General features: G+C 41.4%; 1 protein-coding gene across 1 annotated transcript; it reads left to right on the forward strand.

The window, feature by feature from the left end:
* Positions 1-1,302: 1,302 nt before the first annotated feature.
* gabra4 (gamma-aminobutyric acid type A receptor subunit alpha4) lies at positions 1,303-17,329 on the forward strand. The gene is made up of 9 exons (XM_038698578.1): positions 1,303-1,677; positions 1,823-1,941; positions 3,169-3,236; positions 3,576-3,796; positions 4,446-4,528; positions 8,189-8,332; positions 8,861-9,013; positions 13,639-13,895; positions 16,325-17,329. The coding sequence occupies exons 1-9, from the start codon at positions 1,589-1,591 to the stop codon at positions 16,856-16,858; spliced, it is 1,668 nt and encodes a 555-aa protein (XP_038554506.1). The 5' UTR covers positions 1,303-1,588; the 3' UTR covers positions 16,859-17,329.
* The last annotated feature ends 268 nt before the right edge of the window (positions 17,330-17,597 follow it).

The raw sequence follows: 17,597 nt of genomic DNA on the forward strand, positions 1-17,597 counted from the left end.
TAATTTAAACGCAGGACAGACTCACGGGGAAAGGTCAACATGGCATGATAAGTCTGGGGTAACTTTTCCTAAAACTGAACTTCTGACATTTCAAGGCATTTGACTTCTGTTGAATGAATATCATTACAACGTTTTTGTACAGTATACTGAAAGTGCTTCCATTAAAAGAGCAAATTATAATCAAATGTCTAAAAAAGAAAAGAAACAAGAGAAAAAAAATCATTTGGACAAAAGCCTGCCCCCACAAAGAGCACGCATATTACTCATCCCCCACAGAGCCGCCTTGCTCTAGTGTATTGTGGGAGGACTGGGGTGGGCGGCTGTGCAGGGGATTGGGAGATGCATTCTAAGACTACACCACATGACTTCAGCTTGCATGTAACGAATCAGCATAATGTTTCCTCACCTTCAGACTAAGTGGCTTCTGTTTCAGCCCAGTCTCTCTCTCTCTCTTGGTATGTGTGTGTATATACTGTATGCACTTCAAAACTAATCAGGAAAGCCAGTGTGGTGGAACCCAGACATCTTGTTTATCCTCTGAGATTTACCCCACACTTCACCTTCAGAGACACACACACACACACACACACACACACACACACACACACACGGAGTGAAGGTCTTGTGCTTGTCCCAGGTGCAGAGAAATCTGTGTAGCAGCATGTGGCTTGTCCCAGTTCCTCTACAGTACCTGTGTGCTTTTGTGTGTGTGTGTGTGTGTGTGTGTGTGCGCGTGTGTGTTATTGCGTATTGCGACAAGACTGACCCATTTGAATCTTAATACAAGCGCTCACCAATGCATTCCTGAAACTAGTTCAACATGTAGGCTAAGCTGTGTGTAACACTGTCACAAAGCAGCGGGAGTGATGGACATTGATGGATGCCGGGGTCAAAGGGCATCCAGGGAGCACATCCAGCAAAATAAGTCTTTAAACCAAAAAGTTGAATGAAAAAGTGTTCTTTTAGGCTATGTGTGATTTTGCAAAGCAGGGCGAGGTCATGCTGTCAGGAAACACCAAATGCTGAGATGGGTGTGGGGAGAGGAACCCATCCACACATTCTGGTCCTCCCTTTCCTGAGGTTTTAACAGAGTGGGAAGTCAGAGATGTGATGAAGTCATTTCCAAGCAGTGCACGTTAAACTGTGTCCTGACCAAAGCAGGTGTGTGTGTGTGTGTGAGAGAGAGAGAGAGAGAGAGAGAGGGGGGGGGGGGAGAAGGAGAAAGCAAACAGAGGAGAGAGGGAGGGAGAGAAAGAGGGTGAGACAGAGAAGCCAAAACAGAGAGATAGGGTGAAGGAGAGAGAGGATTGTTTCTTTCACTGGATGCCACCAGCAGCAGCAGCAGCAGCATCTCGGAACCGGACGAGAGGTGACTTGGGCTGGGGGGAGAAGGTGTGTGCGCGCGCGCGTCTGTGTGCGTGTACTGCGCGTCTGGCGGAGAGACTGCAGGAGCAGGAGAGACGCTCAACTTGCTGCCTCTCTGCGCCGCTCTGTCCTCTGTGTCGCCGCGCCTCCCGACTCCTTCTCTCCGGGACACAAGCATCTGGCGTGGGGACATGTGAAGAGGTTTGAAGTATGGCATGCAAAGATGGTTTCTGCCAAGAAGAAGGAGACGGTGACAGCGATGCGCCCCGCTTTTATTCGGACCCTGTTCTACTTTTTCTGTTTGGCGACTTGGTGAGTCCCACAGTGTTTCTGTCCGCGGTACTGAAACCTCCTGCTCGACTCCTAAAACGACACTAATGAGGTTTCTCTCTCTCTCTATTTTTTTTTTTTTTACCACTGAAGTTATGGTATCCTGATTCTTTTTTTTTCTTTCTAGTGTAAAGAAAATATCTGGACAGACAAGAAAGGATGAACGGATCTATCCGGAGAATTTTACTCGGATTTTAGACCGTCTACTGGACGGCTATGACAACAGGCTGCGACCTGGATTCGGGGGTATGTAGAAACGTATTTTTTGGGCACTATCAAGCATTTTTCACATGAGAACTACCAAACACACCACACTATACACAAATATTTTATTTCTTCCAATTAAAAGGGGGAAGAGGGAACTTAATCTTTTATTTTACTTTTTTGCGCAATAGGAAGTTCAAACACACGATTAAATTCAATAAGGTAGCTGTAACATTACTATTGAACACCAAATACCCCCTATAAGTGAAGTCCAGTCAGTTTAACCTATAGTTATACTTTGAAACACTCTAAATCTTCCTAATAAAAAGGGAAGAGGAGTGATGTTTTTATGCCCTAAGAGGTTAAAACATAAAGTGCAATATGGTCAGCATCAAAGACATCCCATAAGTCAAGTCAGTTTAATTTGTAAATCAAAAATCACAAACATTCCTCAAAAGGTTTTACATACAAGCATTGGGCCCTTAAACTCAAACCTTAGGATACACAGGGAAGAAAGCTCAGGGAAAACAACAGAGGAGGGATGCCTCTTTCAGGACATGCAATGGATGCCTTGCACACCTCTCAATGGGAACATTGAAGCAGATTTTTCTGTCCATCTCCCTGTGCGGGAAACATGCACAGTATAGAACATGTTGCTTCATGGTCAAGGGTTTCACAACACATGCCACTAGTGACCAGTGTTTCAGACTTTATCCTGTTGGCCTTCTGCAGTCCAAAGAGGGGCCTCTGAGCTTGCACATTTAAGAGAATGCAGTTATGTAACCATGTGTATGTTGTGGGCCAAATGCTTAATGCAGAGAACAAGTGCTAAAAGTAAGGGTTTGGGTTTCTGTACATCATATCTGAAAGCACAACATGCTAGTGTTATTCTGGAAGAGACATCTCTTTGGTTTACTGTGCAAAAGCAGCCTGTCAACAGAAATGTGCAGATAGCCAGGCACACTGTAGCTTATTCCTGCACTCATAAACGTCTCTCTCGACAATCTTCCACTGAGAAAAAAACAACAACAAACTGTGTTATGGTTTTACATCGTCTAAGCTATTTCTTTCACTTTCATTATGCAAAGGCACCGCAGCAGCTCTGGATGAGATAAGCTATTACATGCCTTTTGGGTTTGGTGCTGTAGGCCTGTAGTATTTATACAAGTGTGAAAAAAGACTGGTGTCTCTCCAAGGCTGGAGTCTGACATGGAAGGATTTATAAAACACCAAACATTAAATGTGACACCTGTTTCATTGCCTCAATAGGTCCTGTGACTGAGGTCAAGACCGACATTTATGTGACAAGTTTTGGGCCTGTCTCAGATGTTGAAATGGTATGTAAACAGACTTTAAATGCAGATAAACAGTTAAATGTTGATTTATGAATTTTTTGTATTAATACTGTTAATGCTAACATGCACCCTAAATTCGCACAACTTTGTTCCACATCTGGTCACTGCAGAAGTTACAGGCAAGAACCATATTTGAAGATAATGGCTTCCATGCTATAGGGGAAGATGCATTCAAGCAAAGCCTGGCTTCTTTATATTTGGGTGGAAAACTAGATGTTTTTCTTTGCAGTCTTTCTTTACAGCAGATAATCATGAAGCAATATCACCCCAACTACCAACCTTATATGTCTTTTCATGAATTTATCACTTTTCCTGTCTTAGGAGTACACAATGGACGTGTTCTTTCGACAGACATGGGTGGACCGTAGGTTGATGTATGAGGGCCCGATAGAGATTTTGAGGCTGAACAACCTGATGGTGACTAATGTGTGGACACCAGACACCTTCTTCAGGAATGGCAAGAAGTCAGTCGCTCACAACATGACAGCCCCCAACAAGCTGTTCCGCATCATGAAGAATGGCACCATTCTGTACACCATGAGGTACTGTAGCATACGCCATCGCTGTATACTTTCTATTAGCGTTAAACACCTGATGGACAAAGAAAACTTGATACTATGTCCTATTTCCTACTATTTATGCTCAGTGTGTTTGGGGGAATGGACTTTTCACATTATTTGTATATAGTATAAAGTATATTCTATATTTTGGGGTTTGTACTAATTTAAAAAGTTAGAGAAGAGAGAAGACAGACTTTATTTGATTTAAAACAATAAGGCAGATTTGCTGTGAGATCACACCCAGTGGCCCACAGTGCAAACAGTAAAGAGCTGTGTGGAGGCTGCCAAATTCAATATAGCAGTCAAATAATTGCTAAATCACTAACCTTTTCGCTAACACTGTGTCACATCACTGACATACATTCATATCAGAAGAATCGACTCTCTGTGATTTCTCCATAGAGCATGCTGACATTTAGCACACTAAGATATGTTAACTACAAGCCTGTCTCCATCAGGAATGGTGTGAGGTGAAACCCCACCTTCCTATGCTTAACAGAGCTAAGTTGATGGTAACTTACAGTGTTTACCAAAACGCTGGTGATGCTGTCACTAATACTTGCGCACATTCTTGATGTGCATGTGTGTGTGTGTCTATGTGTTTGTGGATCTCTTCTCTTTACTGCAACAGGTTGACTATTAGTGCTGAGTGTCCCATGAAGCTTGTGGACTTCCCCATGGATGGACATGCGTGCCCCCTCAAGTTTGGAAGCTGTAAGTCCTGTGTGTGTGTGTGTGTGTGTGTGTGTGTGTGTGTGTGTGTGTGTGTGGGTGAATTAGACAGATAGATGAAGAGGAAGAAACAGAGATGGAAAGGGTCTGGGTCAGTACACAATGAATATCTGACACACATGTCAGGCTCCTTTAATTGTGCACTGGTGAAGAATGTAACCAACCAGATGTTTTTCTGATTTGCTCTGACAGTACTGGGGGCCAGTAATACATCTACAGTGTGTTGCCCTAAATAGATCCAACAACACAAAAGGCTGTTGAAGCCTGACCTCTGACCCTCTACAGAATCCCATAAATGTAGCAGTCATTTCATATAGGAGTGACACGCAGGAGAGTGTAAAATGACAGCTTTTTGTGTTGGTACATGGGTAATATTTTACATCAATGAACCATTACTGTATGTACCCCTTTGTATCTGAGTCATTATTATGGCTGTAAACAAATAAACCCATTGCTCTGCAGACTGGCAGCATCTAACGGCCTCCACACTGCATTTTACATTTTGTGCCCCCCGATGTTGTTTCATCTGAGGCCCTGAAATAGTTTACATCACTAAACAGAAGGCATCGCAGTTTGCAAGTAATACACAGCAGGTAGTTTCAGCAGTTTTGACTGAGTTTTATTTCCTCTTTTATTCTCAAAAGCTGAGATCTTTTTTTCCATCTTATTCCAACTGGAGTGACTTCAGTGAGGTGGGGCAAGGACAAAATATCAGGATTCTTAAATTAATAATTTGACCTATTCAGTTCCTTGCAAGGTTCATATGAGAAGATTGATACCACTTTTTGTCTGTAGGGTAAACATGAAGCTGCAGGCGGTTAGCTTCGCTTAGCTAAATCTCCCTACCACCACGTCTAAAAGGCAGTAATTTATTTTAATGTTAAATCTTGTTTGTTTAACAAACTGTAGCATCTAGCTGTTTCCATCTGCTCTTTTAACACCAATGGCAGAGATAACCATTCACCCCAATTCTTGTCTCACTTTTTTTTAGCTGCCAGGTTTTCATGATGAAATCTGAGAAAGATATATTCATATTTACAAATGCAACATGGAAGTGCCTTTTAAATAATGTTCTTAAGAGTTTAGGAATTTTGATTTATTTGACATGACAAAAATACATATACTGCAACAAAAATGTTGCACAATAAATATATAGGATAACTTAGGAAGGTAAAGAAGTCTGTCACAAATCAAACATTTACCCTGGTTTATTATCAAAAATAAATAAAAAGCTCTATCACATCACTGCTCTCTCCCTGGTGCTGAAATGGATTCTGGGCTGAAAAGGATTGCTGAGGAGTTGAGCACTTTGTGAGACAAAGTGACTGAATGCTAATACTAAATAATGAAGTATTTCATTCTTCATTGTGAACAATGAAGCCCTGGCTCAGCATCAGTGTTTATATTGGGCCTACCAGTCAGCAGAAATTACTTATCACAAATAAAGGAGTTTCTCAAATAGAGCAGCTCCGTCTTATCAGAGAAGAGCAGCAATTTGAAGATTACATCTGCGAGAGAAAAGAAAGGAAAAGACAATGCGTTTGCCTTTACATTCCCCCAATCCACCGTCAATTGACATTGTGATGTGACATTGTGATGTGACATTGCAGAGGACAAATTCACATTTTTCCTTTAGTGTCATCCGTCTCCCCCTCCTCATCCTCCTCCTTTCACCATCCTGCTCTGCTGCTGCTAGCCTCCAGCTAGGAGGAAGCGAGCATGGATCTGATGTGGCCTGAAGCGAAGGAAAGGTCAGAATCCCTTCCTCTGCCTCAGGACAGCTCAGACCTATGCAGCTATTTTCCATAGCTGGTGTGTGTGTGCTAATTTTCTCTCTGTCTGCCCTGTCTTCATTTTTTCTCCATCTCTCTTTCTCTCTCCCTCTCTCCATCTTCTTTTCTGTTTCTCCATCTGGACTTGTGTGCACAGGCATTGCGTTCCACTCCATGACACACCAGAGTCATTTCATTTTGGCAGCACAGTTGGTATCCTGCCGATGTGGAGTCCCATAGGGAGAGGCAGGCACAGACAACTGGCATTTTGCTGTGCGTCCACACAGGCTGGCCAGCCTCACCAGGATACATACAGCAAAACACTCTGATGAAGCAATATTAGGGAACAAAGGGAAGGAGTAAAGTGATTTAAAGTATCCCTATGTCAGACACCACGGGCAATTTATTTCAACTTTTTAACTTTTGCTTGGAGACCTGATGTCAGTATGATACATTAGTGAGTGTAATATGACAGATGGGACCTTGGTGAACTTTGACTCCAACCATATTGCTTTGGTTTCAGTGAATCTACTGTAGAAACACAGTGGATTTGATGTTGTCATGTATTTGTATTATCAAATATCAGATATAAGCAAGTCACTGCCACTTCAATGACATATGATGAAATATCCTCCTTATTTTTCCAGCAGAATAGTACATTAACTACTCTAGAGTTTCTTCCTACAGTTGAATAGAAGTGAGGGGTCAATGTGCCTCACTGGTAGCCCTAACAAATGAATTAGTCAGTGGAGAAACAATAAATAGTAATAAATTAACTTCAAAACATTCACATTCAAGGATACCAAATATGTCTGTGGCAGCATTTTAACTCACAAGCTGCTCTAATCAATATTCATATATTAACAATTGAAGTAATGATTATGTTTAATTGTAAAAGTGTCACTAGTAGTGATGAACCCATTGACAATTATGTCCCAACTCTGCAGTTCCCCTCAGCCCTACCCACCAGCCCTAACCCGAATGAGCAAGCTCATTTCCAGCTGTAGCAGGCAGCTGTTTTCAATGATAAACCCACAGTACGCTACCTGCCCAGCACCAAAAAAGCATACATGTGAAGTTAGCGAACCAGCTGGTGAACATCGTGTAGCATGTAGCAGCTAAAGAGCCAGCTATTTTCCTCAGGGGTCTATGGAGACCAAACCAGAGCTAAAAGAGAGTGAATGTTGGACTTGCGTTCATCAGATTCCCAGAAACACAAATCCAAAAGAATGCTAATGCTGCTCCATGTCTGCTTGATGTATGAAGTTTATTAATCTTTAAACATCAAGTTTGTAAAATGTTAACTTTACAGCTTGTTGCGCTGCCCAAAGTGCCCAAAACATAATGCAGACATAAGTGAAAATGTACATATCTTAAAAGATAGATTGATAATAGAAAGAAAGACAAATGTCTTATTCAGTCATCATACTGTAGTTCCTGGTTTATTCCACTTTTACAGTATAAATAATGTAGAAAAGTTAGCACTTGCATTTAAGTCTAGGCTTATAAAGAGTAACAAAAGTGGCAGAAGTAAAAAGTATATACAAAAAAGTCATTGGACTATCATCAGTACAACTTCTAGATCAAACAATCAATAATAGCCAGTCAGGGGAAAGGTGGTAAGAGGCAGAAGTTGTAATTGACATTGTAAAATTATATCAGTATACATGTATGTACATGGACAAAGACAGATCTGGTTTACAATCCCCTTTTCAAAATCTCTGCTGCTATATATCCCCTTTTCAAAATCTCTGCTGCTATATAAACACATTACGTAGATGCAGAGAATCTTTCCTAAACTGTATTTTTTCTACTGCACTGTTCACAACGTAGTGACTCACATCAAGGTGGCTTTGCTGTCTGCCCACAGATGCCTATCCTAAAACAGAGATGATCTATACTTGGACCAAAGGGCCTCAGCATTCAGTGGAGGTCCCTCCTGAGTCCTCCAGCCTCGTTCAGTATGATCTCATCGGCCAGACGGTCTCCAGTGAAACGATTAAATCCATCACAGGTGAGCCTCCTTTCACCATTTTGAGTTATCAGCTGAATTATACTCGATGCTTTAAATGAAAATGGCTGCAGGGATTGGTGTTGTGAAGAACAGAGTGTTCAGCTGTCTGTGTGTATTGTACTATGTCAAATCTGGTAGACTTGTTGCCAGGTCCACACTGTATTTTCCACATGAATGACAGGACGGATACTGCGCAAATGAAGCACAGGTGGTAGATATTGGAAAGATATCTGGAGCTTTAACTACAGCCTTTTGAAATTAAACACTGTAAACATCATGAGTTGAGGCATTTCAGTTCGTATAAATAATGAAGGATCCAAAAAAAAAAAGAAATAAGCAGCAGAAAGTTGCAACAGGTGGCATGAATCCATTTGGATAAAAATGGATGGAGTTACTAAAACATTACGAGAAAATGATCAAATAGAAAGAAATGTGACATTGGTCTAAGGCTGCATTAAATGGAATCTGTCAGCCTGCAACTTTAAATTCTTTGCTAATCAAACTAATTCATTTCTGTTGATCCTCCAGGTGAATATGTGGTGATGACGGTCTACTTCCACTTGAAACGTAAAATGGGCTACTTCATGATTCAGACGTATATCCCCTGCATAATGACAGTAATCCTCTCCCAAGTGTCCTTCTGGATAAATAAAGAATCGGTCCCGGCACGCACAGTCTTCGGTATGTAGACCTCACACATCCCTCATCCTGCACGGCCTTTCTGCTCTCTGTTTATTTATTTGATGCGTGCACGCCAACAGAGCCGTCAGAGCTGGAGTAACTCTCTACTCTGCACAACAAGGAGATGTTACAGTGTGAGGTGATTATGGGGAATAAAGAGGTGCTGTTTTTTTTTTAATCTTAAGATTGAACATGAAATGCAAATTCACTACTATTAGTTTTAAAACTGGTTTGAAATGCAAGAATGAACAGCTGAGAGCATAAGGGAAAATTATGTTGATGCATCTTCTAAGCAAAGATGCCTCAAGCAAAGACAAAAAAGGTTTTGGCTGAAATAATGGATGATACAAAATCTTCTCAAGATGTTATATAAATATCCCTGTAAATGGGCTGAAACTGAATAAATCCTTGATGGGGAAAGATACCCTGTGAGTATTAAAAGTAGTTGTTTTAGCCATATTTGATTTTTAATTTTATATAAAGATTACCATCTAATCAAGGTCTATGATGAAATTATGGTTTGTTCCTCACTAATCTTTTTTATCAGAATATTAAATAAATGTATTTTTATCAAGTATGACTCATCAGAGCATTTTGCTCCGTCTTACCCAGATGTGAATTTTTCAAATTTATATACCAGTCAGAAAAATATTTTCTACATATTGCTCCACACTAATGAATGATTCCACACACATCTCCTGACTGCATCATCAAAAATGCTTTGTTGTATACCATTGTCAAAAAAACATTAGTTACCTAATAATCTTTTGTTGTGTTGTGTTCCTAAACAAAAGGTAAGTCAGATGGAAATGAACAAATGATAGCCTGCATGTACTTTACTTGCATTTGTTGGGTACAGGCTAAAGTGTACCCGTTTTCCCCCATCTTAACCCACTCCATTGTTTTTATTACCTAGTTAATTTAGCTTCAAACCAGGTATTTTCAGTTTCCAGATGTAGTGTTACTCAATGCCATTGTTACAGTTAAAATAAGTCACAACTGTTCTTTTGCTTATGAAGAGTTTGATATTAAATTAGCTGGCATTTTATTACAAGTTCACAGGTTGTTGCATTATCCATCATTTCAGTTTTTGGCCACTGACCCAGTTTTTCTCCTTGGTTCCCCTGGTACAACGTTTGGGTCCCTGTCCTAGAATAGAGTGATTAGTGTGTGTCGAACGAGAGGCAGGTTGACAGACAGAACTGCTAAAACTAGACCAGTGTTGCTAGATGGTGTTGTTTTATTATTAAGGGATGTCTCACTCTGGTAGTTTGTAGACCACTATCCTCCACTTAAGTTGATGGAAAGCCATTCAGTGATAATGGCACTAACACTTGTCCTCCATTTTAAAAGTAGCTCTAAAAGAGAATATGTTTAGAATAATTTTCAAGAGGTAATTTATCCTCTTAACTATCCCCGTAACTTATCCCCATGGCAGTGATAGTGTCAGTGGTGATTAATAATTCTTTGAATCGCTATGTGACTTGTCGACTGTTCATGATGCCAGAAATATGTTACAAAATGAAAGTATTGTGTTAATGAAAAAGAAGTCTAATGGCGCCTACATTACCCACAATGCAACTTTTGGGTGTGTTATGCTAGAAGGGGCTACTGAAGCCTCAAGTCACTAGCCTTAAGAGGAGATGAGATTTTTTCACGTATGCAGAAGTACCCCTCAAGACCTGTAAACAGACTTTGAAGTGTAAGATTGAAGCACTTCCCCTTTAATTATAATAACAGGGCTGTTGTTGGCTGGCAGCGACATTCAGTTAAACTATGACAGCATGCTGAATCACTATTGGTGAACAAACAACCAACCTCATTAATGGTTTTGCTGCTGGTGACACGCACGCACACACACACTGCAGTGTCCCCTGCAGTATGTATTTGTTCTGTTGACTGGACAGTTTTTTGTGTTTTTGCTAAGCAGACTCACTAGGGGATAAGTGTTGCTCTCCTGCAGTGACCAATGTATCCGACAGTCCAGCTGCACATCCCCCGCCTGCCTGCCCAAACTGTTCAGAATGACAGAGGCATCACAGCAGCACAAGTATTGTTGTATCAGAGGAGCCTCTGAGGCGGCGGATTTCTGACGTTATCCGCTGTCTGAATGTGTGTGTGTGGGAGCGGTGTGTGAGGTTGGGGTTGGGAGTGAGGAGGGTGGTTGTTGTTTGGATATCTCCTCTTCCTCTATGACTTCAATATAATTGTAAAGATTATTTTATACAATTTTATAATTGCATTGCACTATTTATTCCTATCCACTATAATTTCCACAGTAGGTGGACTTTTTCAGCTATATAGTTGGGAACAAGAAAATAAACACATGAAATAAGACATGAACGCTTTTACATATGCAGAGTTCCAGTATATCTATCAACCATCTCAGTTTTTGCTTATCTTGAGAACAGTTTTATATTAGAGGTTAATATCCTCAGTCTGTGGCCTCAAGCCGCAGTTCACTTATCAAAGTCATCCAGCTTTTGATTGACAGGTAATTATAGGGCGGTCGCATCCGGGCTCAGGGGGTGAATTTATGTTGGGCAAGGACTAACGTAATGGGGATTTTCTCCAAATCACATTATTGCTATTTGTTAATAATAGCAAGGACGAGTGGCTTATACTATAACCTTTTGTTATTATAGGAGCCACACGTGACCTTGCGTGGCCAGATCGTTGTGTCTCGTTTTATTACTGAGTGAAGGAGGAACATGTGACATTCAGTCTAGAGGTGAACTCCCATTACTTACATTGTTTCCACAGTCGCAGTTACTGCGATGGAGCAGGGTGTATACTTAAGCCAGCTGTAAGCTCTTGGTGGCGGATGTGTAGTTACAAACATTTGGAAATAGAGTTTGTCTGCATGCTGAAATAACCCTATTGGTCGAGTTTTTTGGTATGAAACCTCACCGCACTTAAGGAAAATTTCTTGCCATAAGTAGCCTAGTTAGCTCAGCTGACCTTCCGAGTGTTTGGGGAAGCTTCTTTTTCAGGCATAGAGAACCGAGTTATTTAAAGTTGCGCTAATAAATATTTTTATATCAACAATGGATCAAATAACTGTATGTAATGTAGTCTGGCTCACTGGAAGTAGGCTCAGGGAATAAGCTTGCCATTGGGAGGCTACTTCAGTCAGAATTCTCCTCCCCTTCCTCTATCTGATTGGTATAAAGAAATACAAACAAGCTAGCTTTTTTCCTCCTGTGCCCCGTGGTGTAAGTACCAACCGTGCAACAGGTGTAATGCACCGGGGCTCAGCTGATTACAAGGGCCCATTTGACATACTGTGTCAACTACTTGGGGTTGATTTGTTACTGTAGGCTTGCTAAAGCTATTTCGGTTGTTTGATGGTCCGATTTAGCAGGTTTGAGTTAATTAGTTGATTTGCTTTTGGCACTTCGGCTGCTGTCAGTGGTGCTGATCAAAGGCTGCAGGTTTGCAATTGTGTGGAGTCGTTGTGTATCTGTACACCTGTGTGTACACAAACATGCTTTTTGGGGCGATGGGAACAAGAAAAATATTTGTAACGGGGCCAATCACAATTATGTTACGCTGATGCCTGTACCACAGTGAGAATAGGTTTAGCCCAACCTTTCTCCACTGTAGGCACAGCACTAAAACCAAGTGTGGAGATAGGTCTGGCTATAGGAGATTATTATTATTATAGGAGATTGTATTGATGAACCCACAGAGAATTGAAAGTCTTTTATTTTTGGGGTGTCATGGCCCACAACTTTACTGTTTTGGTTCACTGTCATCCTCTTTACCTTTTGCCTCACTTTCAGCTCACTGTTCACTCACATTTTAGCTCTGTTTTGGTCTCCACTAACTCCTGACGGAAAGACCTGCCTATTTAGCTGCTAGATATCCACTTTCTTCCCCAACTAGATGCTACCTGTGTCTGTCTGTTTGGCGCTCAGTCGGCAGCTGTTTTCAGGTAAAAAGGTTTAATAAATCGACTGTACGCTACCTGCCAAACATCAAACAACAGTCAGACAAAGTGAGTAACTAGCTAGCGAACACAGTGGATCATTTAGCAGCTAAGGGTCAGATATTTTCCTCAGGAGCTGGTAGAGACCAAAATAGCTGAAAGGAGAGTGAATACTGGACTTAAAATTTGCCAGGTAACAAGAAACACAACTCCAAATGAATGTTGCCTCGTGTCTGCTGGATATGTAGATAATGTAATGTAAATGTGTTTGCAGCTTGTTGCAGTTTCCCCAATGTGCCATAATTAATTAATGAATTAATTAAAAACTGTTGTTCCTTTTGTACATGTCTCTAATTTCAGAGAGCCAAATATATGTGGTTCATTATGTCCCTGCATTCAGTTAATGAAATAAGCTGATGCAGACCAACATAATGTACATGGGTTATTGAACACTGCAAATGTAAATATCATGTTTCATTCTGACCTAAAATGATATGTTGCTTGATACATGCTGAACCATGGAGAAAACAGCAGTTTCATGAATAGATGTTTAGTCTTAATTTTAAATTATTTTATTACAAATTTATGTTACAATCTTTTCACTAAGTGGAACTGCAGTGACCTCCAACACAAATATTCTTATATCATGCTTGCTATATGTTTCATATTATTCTATATTTTGATACCATTGCAGGAATCACCACTGTCCTGACCATGACGACACTCAGTATCAGCGCTCGCCACTCCCTCCCCAAGGTCTCCTACGCCACTGCAATGGACTGGTTCATCGCTGTCTGCTTCGCCTTCGTCTTCTCTGCCCTCATTGAGTTCGCTGCTGTAAACTACTTCACCAACGCACAGATCGAGCGGGCCAAAAAGAAGCCGGCCAAATGTCCCCCGGTGCCCCAAACCACGCCTGTCAAGGTCAAGGACACAGAGGAAGCGCTGCAGGTGATTTCTGTTTCCCTCAAAGTGGCCGTGGCAAATAGTCTGATAGCACTTAACTTCAAGGAGCACTTACACAGCATGTCCCTTATTATGTGCTTACTCTATCTGGCCTTTAGCCTAGACCTTTGAATGGCCAGGAGTGGGTCTGCCTGAGGATTGTCAGCTGTGCTCCTGCTTATAAGGGCTGAGAGGATCTGAAATGTAGTAAAAACAGGAGAAATCTGATCCCAGCATGTGAGTTTAGACTTTCAAATACCACCAGAACCTGCTTGTATCTGGCTGTTGATTTGAATTGAAAGCCAATTTGCTGCCTCTGGCTTAAAGAAGAAAAACAGCTAAACACAGATGTTTACAGGCTAATCACGAGGTCTTTCTCAATGATGGTGTTTGCTGTGGAACCGATATTTTTATATTCTACCTGAATTGACATAATCTCTTATTACTGTATCACTAGTTGAAACTAATTACATTGACACCATGGTAGAAGACATATGGACTGAATCAGAATTCATGAATGTGCCATGAAGCTATTTTCAGATTTGTTTAATGTGTTACAAACTAGTATAACTGCTGCAATATATTTATGGTGGTGTATAAACGCTGCTTTACAGATGTGATGGCAGTGAAAAGAGGCGAGAAGTGCATATTTCTTAGATTTTCTTCTGAAGAGACGACATTAAATACATACAACTACTGTAAGTGATCATTGAAGCTGACATAACCCATGCATATGCCAGTTTTACACTAACTACTTTAGGTTGCCCCCTCCAGTCCAAATCCCAGTGTGGCGTAATCATGCCTGAATGCAGTATAGTGACAACAGCACTTCAGTGGATTAGAAGGTTGCTACGGCAACACAGCCCGGGTACATCTGTATAGGTTTCAAAAGACTCTGGCACCGGGGGAGGGGGGGATTTATACTCTATTCCTCGAGAGCAGGTCCTGTTGGTGCTTCCAAAGGGCTTGACATAAGGGTCAGGGTGTGATGAGGGTTTCAGCTCTCGAGCCTTTTACCTCTTCCAGGATGAAAAGCAAACACACTTCCTCTGCTACACATGGGACACAATCACACTGGATCCTTTCGGGGTGGGGGGGTTGGATTATTCCTGCAAATGCCTTAGTACAAGCGTCACGCTCTCCCTGCTTGAAAACATCAACTCTCAAAGGATAAGCTCCTTTGACGCTACACTGCATTACTGCCCCGATGAAGTGCTACCTTCTTTCTGTCTTAAGCTTGTGTGAAATGAGTGAAATCCTTGGTAAGTGACATCTGTATTGGACACTCTGTATCATCTGCTTCCAGATGTTGGCCATCTGTGTCAGGGGGACTGTAATCAGATCAATATGACAAGGTTTATGTTGCCCGGCCCGCTTTTCAGAAAGGAAAAGCAAGTGCGCTTTACCTTTGCCTGCAAACGTCTTCAAATGTGAAGCAGACAGGAGGAATGTGAACAGTATTCTCACTACAAATCCTTGTGTTGTTTTCTTTAAAATGTAGGTCCACATTGTAACAAAACAGCTTTACTTTTATGACTCACTCAGACCAGAACTTTAGCTTGATATGCATTATATTACCACTAAATAGCTATCATGGTTTAATGTGTTAAATATTTAGGGCAGATATTATAAATAGGTCATATTATGCTCATGTGCGTTTATTCAGGGGTTGTACCAGAACAGGTTTACATGGTTTCATTTTCAAAAAAAACTTTTTTTGTCTTTACATATTGCTGCAGCCCTACTTTGCGTTGAACGCTTTGTTTTAGAGGGATGTATCTCACTTCTACAAGATCTTTGTTGGGAGTTGCACATGCGCAGTTCCTAGTTAAGGACTACTAGTCAGTCAGAAGCAGAGAACGACAGGCCCTGAAAAGCCGGTAAACACGGCTTCAGTTCAGCTGTATCTCCCCTTACCAGTTTAGCAACATGGACTGGAGCAAGAATTTCAGAGTGGTGAGTTATTAATCTGTAACAAATGTATCTTTCATCCATAAAGTTTTAACTGAGCTCTGTCTCTACATCACAGTAACAACTTTATGTCCATCGGCTGGCTGGAGGGTAGCTAGTGTTGAGAGAAGGAGAGGCAGCAGGCGGATGTCTTGTCACTGTGTGCTGCAGCTCAGTGTGTTTTTCCACCAGTGTTTTTGAGAGCGTGTCGGATTTACGTTTACATTTACATTACATTTATTCATTTAGCTGCTGCTTTTATCCAAAGCGGCTTACAATTGCTGTGTATGTCAGAGTTTGCACGCCTCTGGAGCAACTAGGCGTCTTATCCAATGTACCATTGGTTCAGGTTCTACTGCAGAACATTCACATTACAGATGTTAAGGAGCATACATTTTATTAACCTCCATCATAGAAGTATTTTTAAGAAATTGTCGGTATACTTCTATTTAATAATTATCATTGTTATTTTTCTTATCTTTCAGAATCCTGATACCAATGGTAACCTAAGAAAGCGGATTAATTATATTTCCCAACAAGAGTCCAGGAGTCACCAGAAAGCCCAGTCCACCACCAACATTTCGGGAGTAGGAAGAGCGAGGCCGCTACGACCTTTAGCCACTGGTGCCAATGGCAGCTCCTCCACCCTCTCCCGCTCCAGCCCCAAATCTGAGAGCCTGCTTAGTGTAGCCTCCTCCTCTGCCCAGCTGGTGAAGAGTACGCCCCAGGCTGCAGCTTCCACACCAGATGTAATGGCGGGGACGCCGTGCAAGGAGAACACCACCGCCCCGTCTCTGCAGCATCTGCTGGGGCCCAAGCTGGAGCGCATCCAGATGATGGGGAACAAACTGGAGATAAAGCAGACGCCATGCTCCCAGCCCACCACGGCTGGTATGGGTGGAACCAGCAAAATTGACAAGTATGCCCGGATCCTGTTCCCAGTGTCCTTTGGGGCTTTTAATATGGTCTACTGGGTGGTTTACTTGTCCAAGGAAACAGCAGTGGCTAAAGGTGGGTAGACTTTGCTCTGGCAACATGAGTGAAGACTTATTTCTTTTAACAGATGGGAAGCAAACAAGGATTATGGGAGTTACAAACAAAAAGGAAATTATTGTTCTTGCCAAACAGATAAACAGAATGTGCTCACCAAGCACTTCCATATCCTGGAGAACACACTCAGAATATATATATATTTTTTTCTTCCTAAGGTCCTTGAACAGAAAGCATGGGAACAAATCAGCCAAATTAGAAATATCTGACTCAACAGAAGAAAGAACACCTGCACACAGGAATATGCTACCGTCCTCTTTATACCGTGCTACGTCTGACTGTGAAGGTCTTCATTGGCTTCAACTGCCTCATGATCCTTTTGGCCCTGAGTCAAGATAAAGCATGGGATTTTTTCATTTTCCTATTTTTGTACCCTGCATCTGGCAAGATGTTGGGATGTGTGTACCATCCTGAAATGAACAGAACCAACACTATGTATATATATATATATATATATATATATATATATATATATATACGTATAATGGTTACAGAGTACTTCAATTTAAATATAAAGACTTGTTGCTTTGGTGCCAGCAGGCTAGATAATCCCAGTGAAATCATTTGAGAGAACAAAGGGATTCTGGTGGTGGTTTCCAGGGGGAAAACTATAATTCCTGGTCAAATGACAGGCAGCCAAACTAAAATGAAACTGAGTTTTTGTCCTATTGAAAGTAATCAAACCAGGCTGAGTGGAGCTTTGGACCT

This window comes from Micropterus salmoides, unplaced genomic scaffold (genome assembly GCF_014851395.1).
Source record: "Micropterus salmoides isolate LMB-PRFRI ecotype aquatic unplaced genomic scaffold, ASM1485139v1 Ms_hic_scaffold_5, whole genome shotgun sequence".
Classification (NCBI taxonomy): Eukaryota; Metazoa; Chordata; class Actinopteri; order Centrarchiformes; family Centrarchidae; genus Micropterus; species Micropterus salmoides.